At 43.2% G+C, this 14,765-nt stretch overlaps 1 protein-coding gene across 4 annotated transcripts in view; it reads right to left on the bottom strand.

Moving 5' to 3' along the window:
• The window catches only part of RBPMS (RNA binding protein, mRNA processing factor), a 502,608-nt gene extending 489,425 nt beyond the window's left edge, over window positions 1–13,183 (bottom strand). The window contains exon 1 of one of the 4 annotated variants that reach the window (XR_003941071.1): window positions 12,771–13,177. Coding sequence is in view for 3 of the 4 variants with exons in the window: in XM_030194523.1 (XP_030050383.1) it covers window positions 12,771–12,827 (57 nt within the window). In the remaining variant the exon portion in view is untranslated. Of the gene's footprint in view, window positions 1–12,770 lie in introns of all 4 variants that reach the window. The other 3 variants (XM_030194523.1, XM_030194522.1, XM_030194521.1) reach the window with 3 other exon arrangements.
• Window positions 13,184–14,765: the final 1,582 nt, after the last annotated feature.

The following is a 14,765-nucleotide window of genomic DNA, read 5'->3' on the forward strand; positions in this document are numbered from 1 at the left end:
TGGGGGGTGGCCTGACAACCTGGGGAACTGGGTTCGAGTTCCACTGCATCCCCTTGTGACTCTGGGCAAGTCACTTAACCTTCCATTGCCTCAGGTACAAAATAAGTGCCTGGATATACTATTTAAACCGTTTTGATTGTAACCACAGAAAGGCAGTATATCAAATCTCATCCCATTTCCCTTTCCCATTTTACTGAATACGCATTCCTTTTATTACAACAGCCATGTATATATTTCAAGTCTTGGCCAGGTGTATCCTCTCTGGAAGATATAAAGTAAGATAAATCAAGCTCTGTCCCTGCCCCCCCCCCCCCCCCCCCAGTACTGTTGCTGTACAGGGCAAAACATTGGTAGGGCCATGGTCCCTGTGACCCATCCACTCTACTGCCTATGCCAGGAGAAGTTAAATACATTTTGTTGAAAGGTGCATACAGCTCCACGAGACTGTACACAACCAAGATCCATGCACAGCCAGAGTACAGACAATCTCAGAAAAGCACTCTCTCTTAAATCAATGCACCAGAAGGTAGATCACCTTCTCTCCCACCCCATTAGACCCTCTCAGACTGCACATCCAGTTCTGTGCTCCGGAGCACAATCAACAAGGATGAAAGGGCTGAGAAAATCAAAGATATTTTAGACAGGAACAAATCAATTCATTATAGATTCAAATGAGACACAGAAAGAAACTGCAGCCACTGGGAGCTGTGTCTTCCTATTGATCCCCTAAGCATGGTTTCCATACCTGTGACACATTTTTTGCAACAACTTGTATTTAATTTCTTCTATAAATACACACAAATGAATGTCTGAGGATAATCATTCTCCTGTAGTTTACAATACTCATTTTTCCCTGTATAGACCCGTCTGGACTCACAGTGCTGCTATTATGAAGTACAAGCCAAGGTTTGTTTTTCTGAAGTTATTATGTAATAAAGGCTGAAATTTGGACACTTTTATTTATTAAAGCTACAGCTATTTTCTATAAGGCAGAAATATTCTCAACAGGAAGACTATTAGGCATTTTCTTTAAAGAGAAATGTTTAAAAGAGCAGACTGTTTAAGGAGAGGTTTGAAAGATCACATCCTCCTGTTTTCTCTGGGGTCGATTGTCAGTAATGGAGAAAACCAGATCAGAAAATGGACTGAAACAGGAAAGAAGGTTCACAGTGGTGATGATCAGCAGCCCAGAAATATATCCTTAAACAGCTTACAGTGCACCAGCAAAACCTATACCCTTTCCCCCGGATTCTATATATTGTGCCTAGAATTGTGTGCACAAGCATCTGGCTGCGCGCTATTCTATAAGGTAAGGTGCCTAACTCTACTAGCACACAACCCAGTGGTTCCCAAACCTGGTGCTGAAGGCACCCCAGACAGTCAATTTAAAACGAATCAGAGAAAATACTTCTTCACTCAACGTGTAATTAAACTCTGTAATTTGTTGCCAGAGAATGTGGTAAAAGCAGTTAGCTTAGCGGGGTTTTAAAAAAGTTTGGATAGATTCCTAAAAGAAAAGTCCATAAGCCTTTATTAAAATCCACTGCTTATTTCTAGGATAAGTAGCAAAACATGTATTGTACTGTTTTGGGATCTTGCTAGGCACTTGTAACCTGGATTGGCCACTGCTGGAAACAGGATGCTGGGCTTGATGGACTTTCGGTCTGTCCCAGTATGGCAACACTTACTTATGTCAGGTTTTCAGGATATTCACAATGAATGTTCAAGGAAGCGCTGGATGGAGGAGTGGCCTAGTGGTTAGGGTGGTGGACTTTGGGCCTGGGGAACTGAGTTCGATTCCCACTTCAGGCACAGGCAGCTCCTTGTGACTCTGGGCAAGTCACTTAACCCTCCATTGCCCCATGTAAGCCGCATTGAGCCTGCCATGAGTGGGAAAGCGCGGGGTACAAATGTAACAAAAAAAATGTTCAAGAAAGAGATCTGCATGCACTGGAGGCAGTGTATGCAAATATCTCTCATGAATAATCATTGTGGATATGCTGAAAATCTGACTCGCTGGGGTGCCTTCAGGACCAGGTTTAGGAACCACTGATGTAGCCCAAAAGGGGGCATAGCCAAGGGTGTGTCAGGGGTGTTCTGAAAAGTGCTGTACATAGTTATACAGTAAAGCCGCATCATGCCTAACTTAAGTTCCAGTATTTACACCAGGTTTCAGCAGGCATAAATGCTGACACGTAAATATAGGAATTGGTGCATGTGCCCTTTATAGAACTACGATTTTTTTCTAGTGCAAAGTGTTATTTGTTTTTTTTATTTATTAGGATTTATTTACCACCTTTTTTAAGAAATTCACTCAAGACGGTGTACAGCACAAATAAGTCAAACATAAGCAACAGACAATTGCAGCAGTAAAAATACAAGTACAAGTTTGGCACAGTATACTACATTACAAAGTGAACACAATATACAATAAAACATTTTAATAGACAGCCTAGGGTATAAGCAAAGATGGAACATGTGGAGGGGCATTTTCGAACAGGGACGCCCATCTCTAAGGGCGCCCATCTCTGAAGACATCCCCGCGAAGGGGCGGGGCATCCCGTATTATCGAAACAAGATGGGCGTCCATCTTTCGTTTTGATAACACGGTTGGGGACGTCCAAATCTCAACATTTAGGTTGACCTTAGAGATGGTTGACCTAAATGTTGAGATGGTCGACCTTAGCGATGGACAACCTCAGGAAACCGAGAATGCCCATCTCAAAAATGACCAAATGCAAGCCCTTTGGTCGTGGGAGGAGCCAGCATTCGTAGTGCACTGGTCCCCCTGACATGCCAGGACACCAACCGGGCACCCTAGGGGGCAGAGCAGTGGACTTCACAAATTGCTCCCAGGTGCATAGCTCCCTTACCTTGGGTGCTGAGCCTCACAACCCACTCCCCTCAACTGTACCCCACTACCATAGCCCTAAGGGGTGAAGGGGGCACCTATATGTGGGTACAGTGGGTTTCGGGTGGTTCACATTTACTACCACAAGTGTAACAGGTAGGGGGGAATAGGCCTGAGTCCACCTGACTGAAATGCACTGCACCTACTAAAAACTGCTCCAGGGACCTGCATACTGCTGTGATGGAGCTGGGTATGACATTTGAGGCTGACATAGAGGCTGGAAAAAAAAGTTTTTAAATTTTTTTTAGGGTGGGAGGGGGTTGGTGACCACTGGGGGAGTAAGGGGAGGTCATCCCCGATTCCCTCTGGTGGTCATCTGGTCAGTTCGGACACCTTTTCGAGGCTTGGTCGTGAAAAAAATTGGACCAAGTCGGCCAAATGCTCGTCAAGGACGCCCTTCTTTTTTCCATTATCGGCCGAGGACGCCCATCTCTTAACCACGCCCCCGTCCCACCTTCGGTACACTGCCAACACGCTCCCGTGAACTTTGGTAGTCCCCGCGACGGAAAGCAGTTGAGGACGCCCAAATTTGGCTTTTGATTATGCCGATTTGGGAGACCCTGAGAGAAGGACCCCCATCTCCCAATTTGTGTCGGAAGATGGGTGTCCTTCTCTTTCGATTATGCCGCTGATAGTGGGGTATTTTCAATATTACATGTTAGTCCAACTTTTAATGTTTTGCTAAAAATGTCCAAAATTAAAGTGGAAAATATAGCCATTCTCAAAACAGAAAAACAACTTTTTGTTTTAATGGCTATTTGCTAGATGTTTTTGTGCTCGGTGCATTTATCTTTTTGGTCCAGTTTCAAAAAAAAAAAATGTCCAAGTGAAAAATACACAAAATCAAGCCATTGGCATGTAGCAGGAGCCCAGCATTCTTAGTAGACTGGCCACACAGACATTCCAGGAGAGTAATGGGGCACCCTCGGGGGACACTGCAGTGGACTTCAAATAAATGCTCCCAGGTACACATCTCACCGTTGCTCCCTTATCTTGTCTGCTGAGCCCTCCAAAACCCACTACCCCCAACTGTACATCACTATAACAGCCCTTGTGGGTGAAGGGGGCACCTATATGTGGGTACAATGGGTTTCTGGTGAGTTTTGGAGGGATCACAGAGGGAGGTACGGGCCTGGGTCCATCTGTGTGCAGTGCACTGCACCTAACACTAGACTACTCCAGGGACCTGCATGCTGCTCTAATAGACCCGAGTATAACATCTGAGACTGGCAAGTAACACTTTTTAATCACTGAAGGAATAAGGGGAGGTCATCCCTGATTTTCTCCAGTGGTCATGTAGGGCACTTTTTTGTGGTTTATTCATTAATAAAACAAGTCTACACAAAATGTCCAACTTATAGCCCTGGATGTTTTTGATTTGTTCCATTATGGCAGAAAAACGTCCAAGTGTTAGGAATGCACAGATCTCGCCCTTAACATACCCCCAACACTTTCTGTTATGATTTGAACGCACCTCTGATAGACTTCACAGAAAAATGTCTACAAATTGGTTTTGAAAATACTAATTCGGACGTTTCTGTGAGAAAAACATTCAAATGCAGTTTTATGCCACATTTTGGAAGGTTTTCTCTTTTGAAAATGAGCCCCATAGATAGATAAGATAGAGTAACGGGGGGGGGGGGGGGGGGGGGGGGGTGTCAAGCTTTCACCTGCTTCTTGAGAACAGAGGTGTGGTACCCATGTTAGTCCTCTTTTAAAGGTTATCAATAGAAATAAAACAAAATAAAACATGGAAAAGAAAATAAGATGATTCCTTTTTTATTGGACATAATACATTTCTTGATTAGCTTCCGAAGGTTGCCCTTCTTGTCAGATGGAAATAAGCAAATGTGGGTAGATGACAGTATATATAACAGAAATATCAAAGCATTTCAGTGACAGTCTAACAGTATGGGGGTGGATAGGTGAGAGACAGGAAGAGTTGGGTGGATGAGGGACAGGGAGATATGCATGGAGATAGAAGGGTGACAAAGCAGTACAATTTTATGGTTTATAATGGGCTTGAAATACAGATAGACTTGTGTTAAGTGGAGCCTTTCACAGGGAGTGAATTCCAGGGGGGTTACTCCGGAGAAGGCTCACTTGCTGCTTTCACATTGTGTAGTATCTTTTGGACGGGGTGTGGTTAGGGATACTCCTTGAGAGGACCTGAGCGACCTTGGAAGTGTAGAGAGGGAGATCCTGTTCTGCAAGTGCTCTTGGCCATTTCCTGTAAGGTTGGAGGTCAAATATAGAGTTTTAAATTTGGTCCTGTATTGTACTGGTAGCCAGTGAAGTTTTTGCAAAAACAGTGTGAGATGTAGTCACATCACTTACAATCTTTTGTTAGTCTTGCTGCACCATTCTGGTGGAGACCCTTTGTAGACAGATCAGTGTAGAGTGTAATACAGTAATCCAGTCTTGATGTTATCATGGCATGCACAACTGAGACAAGAGTCGCCTTCTCAGTGTAAAGAGAGAGGCAGTGCAGTTGTCGCAAGTGATAGAAGCAGATCTTGAAGGTTGCTTGGATTTGGGGGATCAGAGTAAGTGAATCTAGCTGTTTTCCAAGGATCCTGACTTGTGATTTGAGGGGGGAGTTCGTACTTCCCAAAAGAGATTTTGATGTCAGGTATGTGCCCACTTGTGTTAGGGACCCAGGGAAGCTCAGTTATGCTTGGGCTCAGGCAAAGTTTGTTGTCTTTAGCCCATTCTTGAATTGATGTTAGACAGGTAGTCAATTTATTCAAGGCTGTGGGTAAGTCAGGTTCAGAGGGTATGAGCAGCTGCACATAAGTACATAAACATTGCCATGCTGGGACAGACCAAGGGTCCATCAAGCCCAGCACCCTGTCTCCGACAGCGGCCAAAAGAACAAACAATTTGTCCCGCCCATCCCAGAAATAGTGGATTTTTCCCACGTCCATTCAATAACATTCTGTGGCCTTTTCCTCCAGGAAGCCATCCAACCCTTTTTTAAATTCCACTAAGTCAACCGCCTTAACCACTTTTTCCGGCAACAAAATCCAGAGTCTAACTACACATTAAGTGAAGAAACATTTCCTCCGATTCGTTCTAAATTTACTACATAGATGTAGAACTGATAACTTTTCTTCAGCACCATTTATAGAATCCCTCCTTTCTGGATATGGAGCACTCAAACACCTCATGGAAAGTAGACAGCTGTGGCATTTGCTGCCCAGCCAACCCCCAGAGAAAATGACAGAGGATGAACTAACTTGCCCAAGATCGCAAGGAGCATCAGCAGTGGAAGGTGGGATTTGAATTGTTGTTTCCCTGGCTGTCAGCCCACTGCCGTAACCATGCAGCTACTCCTGAATTCTGAGTGGAGTAGACTGGGGGCAAGAGTGTATGAGTAGATGGGAGGGCAAAGGCAAGAGAGGAAAGGGATGGGGGCAAGAGCAGATCAAGTGAGGGGCTAAAAGTGTCTGCTGTGTGTAACTGAGTGGATTGAAAGGGCTGTGGAACGTAATTGGGGGTGGAGATGTGGAGAAGAAGCGAGTAAATGGAATTCAAAAAGATGTGGAGTGTGGATGAGAGAAGAGATCAGTGTCTGGAGGAGAATGAGTAGACTGTCCGCCCTCTCCAGATCCTGCATGCCTCTCTCTGATCTTGGATACAATTATTCCCCTCCCCCTTTTCTCTCTCCTTTCTCTGCTCCCTGACTCTCCCTATCTTCCCTTCCTTCTCCTCCCCCATCCTTCTTGCCTGGGTCTCTCCTCTAAGAATCCTCCATTTCTCATCATTCCCCACATCCCTTCTCCTTCCCCTGTTCTCTATCCCTCCTGCTCCTTTTTCACTCCTGATCACACAGATCCATTTCCCCCTAAAAAAGGACCATAAAAATCAAATGAGCACAAAGCAAATGCCAGAAAATGACTTTAAAAAACATAACGTAAGAACATAAGTATTGCCATACTGGGACAGACCAAAGGTCCATCAAGCCCAGTATCCTGTTTCCAACAGTGGCCAATCCAGGTCACAAATACCTGGCAAGATCCCAAAACAGTACAGTACATTTTATGCTGCTTATCCCAGAAATAAGCAGTGGATTTTCCCAAGTCCATCTTAATAATGGCTTATGAACTTTTCTTTTAGGAAGATATCCAAACAAACAGTGCATAATTTCATGAGCAAACATATGTGCATTTATGAAAATGGATTGAAGAACTACCACAGAATCTTTAAAAATCCACCAAAGGAAACTGGGGGAGGGGTGCATATGCTTACTTAAGTACATAAGTATTGCCATACTGGGAAAGACCAAAGGTCCATCAAGCCCAGCATCCTGTTTCCAACAGTGGCCAATCCAGGTCACAAATACCTGGAAAGATACCAAAAAAGTACAAAACATTTTATACTGGTTATCCAAGAAATAGTAGATTTTCCCCCAAATCCATTTAATAATGATCTATGGACTTTTCCTTTAGGAAGCCGTCCAAACCTTTTTTTAAACTCCGCTAAGCTAACCACCTTTTACCACATTCTCTGGCAACGAATTCCAGAGTTTAATCTTGTATTGAATAAATAATCAAAATATATTATTTTTTAGTTATTTATTCATTGGGATTATCTCTATCTCTAAGGGCCCTGTCTACTAAGCCGTGCTGTAGGCACGCTGTTTTCAGTGCGCGCTAATGCTAAAGACACCCACATGGGTGTTTTTAGCAGATGATAAAAAGTTAGCGCAACCACAGCGCGGCTTAGTAAACAGGACCCTTAAGAGTTTAGAATAAAATCTAATTCTGTTTTAAGTATAAACTGTGTTAAAATACAGACCATCCTAAAGCATTCACAAACTTTTTCTCAGAAGCATTTTTCATATGTAGACCCTTAAACCCTACTATAGAGTAACACCCTGCAAGATGTCAGTACATTCTCTGAAGAGAATCCACAAGCGTGGAGAACTCAAGAGATCCCACGGAGAAACTCAAGTCAAGGAGGAGAGCGAGAATGAAAACCATTCGCTGATACAGAAGAGGCTCCATAAACTGGTACTGGCGCTTGATTTAACATTCCTGCTAAAGGTAATAAACAGAAACTAAACAAAGCATAGGAAAGAAAAGAAGATGATTCCTTTTATTGGACTAACAATACATTTTTTTATTTATTAACTTTTAAAGGTAACCCTTCTTCTTCAGATCAGAAAAGAGCAAATATTAACAAATATTAAAATATATAAGTGAAACACAAAAACATTCCAATGACAGTCTCACAGGGAGAGGTGGGTGAGAGACAGAGGGAGATGGATGGCTGTAGAATGTTACGGTTTATAATGTGACAGAAAATCCAGATCATTGTTAAGTCCTGTCTGGTGGGTGTCAAAATGTTCATATTTCATGTATTAAGTTAGTCCAATAACAGGTATCATCTCTTCTCTGTTTTATTTCTATACATTACCTTTAAAAGTGGACTTACATGGCTACCACAGCACATTCCTGCTAATAATTGACCAGATATCTATTATAAAGGGAAATGATCAAATATGGTGAATTTCAACTGCTTTGATACTGTGCAATTCACCTTTACTGACACCCCGTCATAAAAAAAAAAACCACAGATGGACACTGTTCCCAAGGCTTTTAAAGTACTCCCAAGGGATCAAGTCAGGATTGGTATACATTTGTTTACTTGAATATGGACCTAGTTCATGGCTTTTCAGTAATACCTAAAAGGAAAGAGAATTTAAACACATCCTAACATTTTTCGCTCCAGTATTAGTATGTGTTCAAGCCTTGGCATGCAACGTCACAAAGGCTACCATTCCAAAGACTTAATTGCACTCAGGAGGTTCAACCAATTACGCAACTTCAATCTGTATTTCTTTTCTTGCTGCATTCGCAGAGGAAATTGAAAGTAAGAATATAAGCCAAAGTAAGCCGATCACCATGCAAGCTTCCAATTACAAATGCAGAGTAGAGGAATAGCCTAATGCCCAGATCACTGGGTGGAAGTGCAGAGAATTCAAGGTTCAAACCTCACTACAGTCCCTTGTGATCTTGGGTAAGTCCCTTAACCTTTTGTTACATATGAGTGTAAGCTCTATAGGAATGAGGGGGGGGGGGGGAGTAACTAAATGTAACTTGCTTTGAGCTACTAGTGAAATGGTGTGAGCTAAATCCAACAAAATATATTTATACAGCACTAGGAATGAAACATGTGTTCAGGTCCTATAATAAAGCAATTTTTTCATTTTCTTGCCTACTTGTAGTTCCTATTTATCATTAATGTACTGGTCCCATTCCTGCTGTGTTGGTTCAAGCTCCGTTTTCAGTGCTTTCCAGTGTATAACTCTGATGAGGCAGCACACCTGAAAGCAGATAAACTATTCCCCTATTCCCAACTCAGCCACTGCTCCATGCTCCTTACACACAATGTAACTTACTTCAGAGTCACTCAATATATAATTAAACTCTGGAATTCACTGCAAGAGAATGCGGTAAAAGCAGTTAGCTTAGCAGGGTCAAAAAAGGTTTAGATCCTTTTCCAAAAGTCCATAAGCCATTATTAAGATGGACTTGGGGAAATCCACTGCTTATTTCTAGGATAAGCAGCATAAAATCTGTTTTACTGTTCTGGGATCTTGCCAGGTACTTGTGTCCTGGAATGGCCACTGTTGGAAACAGGATACTGGGCTTGATGAACTTTTGTCTGTCCCAGTATGGCAATGTTCTTATGATACCTGTCACTGCAGAGATATCAAAATTATCTAAAATTGGTAAACTATGATGAGCTTTTGTGCCATATGGTTCACATCTGAGGAATGGATCTGCATGGTGTGAAAGCTACATTTCACCATCTTTGTATAGCCGCTGTCTTGGCTTAATAGAAAGGCACCACAGCCTTGCTGAGAATCCATTTCACTCGTACCATATCTTTCTGGTAAGAATACCTACATACATAGGCTCCAGATATGCAGTCCCATGGCCACACCAGTTGATCCCTCAGCACCAGTATGTCCCCAAACACTTCCTAGGCTTGGTCAATGCTTCGGAAAAGGACCTAGTGATACCCATCTGGCACACCAATGGCAGATCCCCTTCCAAGCAACTATGGGGTAATCTACAGCCCACAGTAGTAAGCAGCTTCCAAGCTGCTTCCAGCCACAGGCTGAACTGACTCCCGATACTGAATGCTGGGGCATGCATGACTCTTGGTACTGAATATCCAGGTATGTCCACTGACCAGGAAGTTAACCAGGCTCCGGCTGATATTCAGACAAGTACCCGGTTAACTCAAAGCATTAAATTGGGGCAGATGTTTTGCTGTCCTAACTGTATGCACTTACTTAGCCAGTTTGCAGACTGAACGTCTCCGCTAACCATGCTCTGCTCTCCCTCCCCCCCCCAGCCCGCTCTAACCTAGCTGGTGAGGGGAAGGCCAGTTAGCAGTGATTTTCAGCAGCTGTGCCTGTTAAGTATTGCTGAGTATTAGTGGCTGGATAAGTTCAGCTGAGTTTAATTGGGAAGGAGCCTCTCCTGCCTTGTTAAATCCTGTTGAATATCAGTCCCTGTGTGTCAAATGGCTTTTACCTGAGACCCATTCAAGAGTCACCACGTGACCAGTGCATTTAAAAAAAAAAAAAAAAAGAAGCCATATCCAAAATCACTACTTTTTTCAAGTTCACTGCTATAGAGAATTGCTACAAAATGGAGTTTGCGAAAGACATTATTACAGCTGCCTTCAGACTGATCAGAAAATACAATTGTTTTAAAGCAGTTGTTCTCCAAACCCACAGAAAATACACATTCACTCACTGTACTCGTCTCCAGTGGAACCTAAAGTCTGCACGTCGGAGGGAGGAAATAAAAATACTGCTCTTGAGAAATATGATCTTGGAAGACAAAGTGTTTACAGCAGAGCAAAGGAGTTTGTTTATTTTCTGCCAACATAAATATTGACCTAAAATATATACAATGACTTCATGTTATAAAGTGAGAAACAGCAGAAGAGCTTAATATTTATCCTACTGGTATACAATATAAACACAGCCAAGGCTGGTGCAGGGCTATTTGGTACTCTAGGCAAACCTTCAGCCTTGTGCGCACACCAATTAACTCTTAAGCTCCTTGGCCGCTATCCCCAAAATCATGAGCACCACTGCACCTCTCTTCCCAGAAATTTATTTATTAGGATTTATTTACCACCTTTTTTTAAGGAATTCACTCAAGGCGGTGTACAGCAAGAATAAGTCATATATAAGCAATAGACAATTACAGTAGTAAAAATACTGAAACAACAATACAAAGTATGGCGTAGTATACATTACAACGTCAACACAATATGTAATAAAATATTTTCATAGACAGCCTAGACTATAAGCACAGATGGAACATAGATAAGCTAGAATACTGTGGGTAAATGGGCTATTTAAAAACTGCACCACCTTCCCTACTGGGAAAAGTACCTGCTGCTGTTTCTTTGACTTTGTGAAGCTGTCAGGACCTATTGTTTTGCTCTGACTCCAGCTACTGCCCTAGGCAATTGCCTAGTTCCAACTAATGGTCAGGCTAGCCCTGAATACAGCATTTACTTAACAGAAAAAAAAACCCTCCCAATTGCTTCATACAGTCAGGATTATATTAAAGTACAATTCCAGAGGGATGAAAAGTCTGACAGACAGGACACTGAATGGTTTGTTATTCCATGACAATAAGTGTTTTATATCCTGAGACCTTTCCCCCTTATCTGATAATCTACCCTATCTGTTCAAAGAAAATCAGTTCAGGTCCTCTTTCTTGCACCACAAAAAAAAAACATTCAGCAGAAAATCTCCAATCTGTTTAACTAACACTGTAGGATGAACTAGTTTCATTCTGTGATTATTTCAACTGATCACAACTAAAATGTCCTTACAAGTTCCTGAAAAGGGTTGAAACACCAACAAAAATGTGTCTAATTAATCAAAGTCATTGTTGCAGTTCTGATGCCATTAAAAATTAGCTCCACTGTACTGGAAAGTTAGGGGCCTGTTTTGCAAAGCTTTTACCCTCACAGACAAGGCATAAGTAAAATAGAAAACCAAACCCTGTCTGTTCTGAAATGCACGAGCCTCTGGTTTCTGTCAGTTGAACAGGAATGTGCTATAATAAGTTATCTATTAATCTAAGACACAGGACAGCAATTAATCACAACAGAGTCTTCCTATTTTTTTTTTGGCTTTAGAAGTAATATTACCACTACTAGCACAGCTGACTCTCGGCAAACGTGTTTTATCAGCATTGATTAGACAACAGGAACTCAAGAATGAGAAATTAATACAACCCGTTCCTCCTCCAATTATCGTCCAGCAAACTCGCGGTAGCCACACTAATGTCATAATTCTTTATTTTAAACCCTCTGTTAATACTGAAGCCACTTAGCAACGAAGATTAAAACAATCGAGGTAACGTGCCTGAACAGACACGGGAGCCTAGGGATCAGCCATCCCCGCGATTCGTGGGCTCTGAGCTAGTTAAGTGTGATCTGGGTTTTCGAAAGATTATGCAACTGTTAACCAACAACAACAACAACAAAAAAACTATGGCAAGCTTCCAAAATCTAATGCGTTTATATTTAAATAGCCGCATATATAACAACATTCCCTTAGCCTTCTCTACTAAATGACATCCATCCCAATAGCTTGTAGAACTGTTCTTTGGGGGGGGGGGGGAGGGGGGCTGGTTTAGGGTAACAAAAATATACTATAGACAATGCGAAAGGGTCAATCTATAGGCTTTTTTTCAAAGGCTCTTCAGGACCTCACGACTGTGTAATAACAAGAGATCAGGGCACGAGCATGTCTTCTTCTCACTCCTCCAGGTAAGGAGGCAGAAGGTTAAGCCTGAGCCTGACCTACCTCTTCCTCCTGCAGGTTGGCTTCATTTGGCGTATTCTCCTTCTCCATGCTGCTCATGCCTCCTCTTCCTCCCGGCTGTCACTTCCCGTTTCCACGCGGATCTCACCGACTGCTCCTGCCAGAGAGGAGGCAAAGTCAGGGAAAAAAGAAACGGGCCACTTGCAGGAAACCTTTCCCAGTCCGGCGGCAGCGGAATCTTAGGGATCAGGAGGGACGGAGCCCTAACATTTGGGCAGTGGGAGCTGAAGAGACAGAAACAAATATAACAGGAAAGAGAGAGAGAGGGGGGGTCTTTAGGGAGGGAGAGAGCGTGAATCCACGGCTCGACTGCTGGGAAGCTGCCTGGCTGCTTTCCTTGCAGCTCACTGGACTAGAGGGAGGGGCAGGAGGCAGCTCCAGGCGTCCGGTGGGTGGGAGCAGCCCATCTCCTGCTGCACGAGAAAGAAACCCTGAACTGTACCAGTCAGAGAGGGGAGGGGGAGGCTGAAGATCCTTACGCATAATTTATTTACTTATTAGGATTTATTTATCGCCTTTTTGAAGAAATTCACTCAAGGCGGTGTACAGCACGAATAAGTCAAACCTAAGCAACAGACAATTGCAGCAGTAAAAATATTCAAATAACAGTACAAGTTTGGCATAGTATAACTACATTACACACGTGAACACAATAAAACATTTTAATAGACAGCCTAGGGTGTAAGCAAAGATGGAACATATAGTGGGGCATTTTCGATATTACGTGTAAGTCCAACTTTGGATGTTTTGCTAAAAACGTCCAAAATTAAAGTGGGGAAATATAGCCATTTTCAAAACAGACAAAACAACTTTTTTTTTTTTTTTTTTTGTAATGGCTATTTGCTAGATGTTTTGTGCTCGGTGCGTTTAAAATTAAATCTACAAATGCAAAACAATCCCTTCCCAGCCGCCCAAAATGGGAACATTTCCAGAAAAGTCCAGGGAGGGGGTGCACCACAGAGAGCCAGGAGGGAAAAGCATTGCTGCTGGCCCGAGAGAGGACAGCTGCAAAGTTACCTGCGCTCCTTCCCTTTTGATTTTCAAAAAGCAGCAGATGACAAAAGCGCTTGAAAACAGGCACCTGAAAGTGAAAGGTGCCAACGCCCTGTGTCTCCTTGTCCCTCTCCCCTCTATGATCTGACCTGGACTTGGGGGGGGGGGGGGGGGGGGGAGGGCGCTGAACGGCGCAAAACACGCTGCAAAACTCCCCCCCCCCTCCGGGTGAGTACGATCTGGTCTATTTATGTGTATAGGAAACTTCAAAAGATGAAGAAGGAGCCTAGGGCCGTCGGGCGCCAACATTTCCGAAATGATTGGGGGTGACAGTACAAATTAACCCTCCCTGGACTTGATGTTCACCGCGCTGACATTAACAAACACAAACACTTATTGGAGGTGCTTCGCATTCACACAGCTGGCTCATATGCTTGGGGATGAGGGGAGACAAAGGCTCGTGTACAGCGCTGCGTATGTCTAGTAGCGCCATAGAAATAATAAGTAGTAGTAGCTTTGATTTTAAGCATCCAACACCGGCTCCCCACCCTCCGCGTGAGATAACATTTAAAGTATTATATCTCTACGGTCAAAGGTCAGCAGGGTGCTTGAACTCTTTCTGGTACTGACTGCAGTTTCATTTTACAGGAAACAGGGAACTTCCTGGGCTCTGTATCCCCGTTAGTCTTCCAGATCATAGAGCAACATAATTTTATGTTCAGTACACTCTGAAATATTACAAAAAAAAAAAAAAAAACTGTGGGCTACATTTTTGTGCATGTTGCACTCTCCACTCGCCAATGATCCCTCGCTCCCCATTTCCTCCTCCCCTTCCCCCTCTCTCCACTTCCTTGGTGGGGGGCCTGGGAGGAGGGGCAGCTCCAGGCCTTCCTTATCCCCTTCTCCAAACATGTCTTGCCTCTCTTCTTTCTCCACATACACCCAGTGGCAAGAACCGGAGCTGGGAAGGGAGAAGGGGACAGA

This window comes from Microcaecilia unicolor, chromosome 2 (genome assembly GCF_901765095.1).
Source record: "Microcaecilia unicolor chromosome 2, aMicUni1.1, whole genome shotgun sequence".
NCBI classification, from domain to species: domain Eukaryota; kingdom Metazoa; phylum Chordata; class Amphibia; order Gymnophiona; family Siphonopidae; genus Microcaecilia; species Microcaecilia unicolor.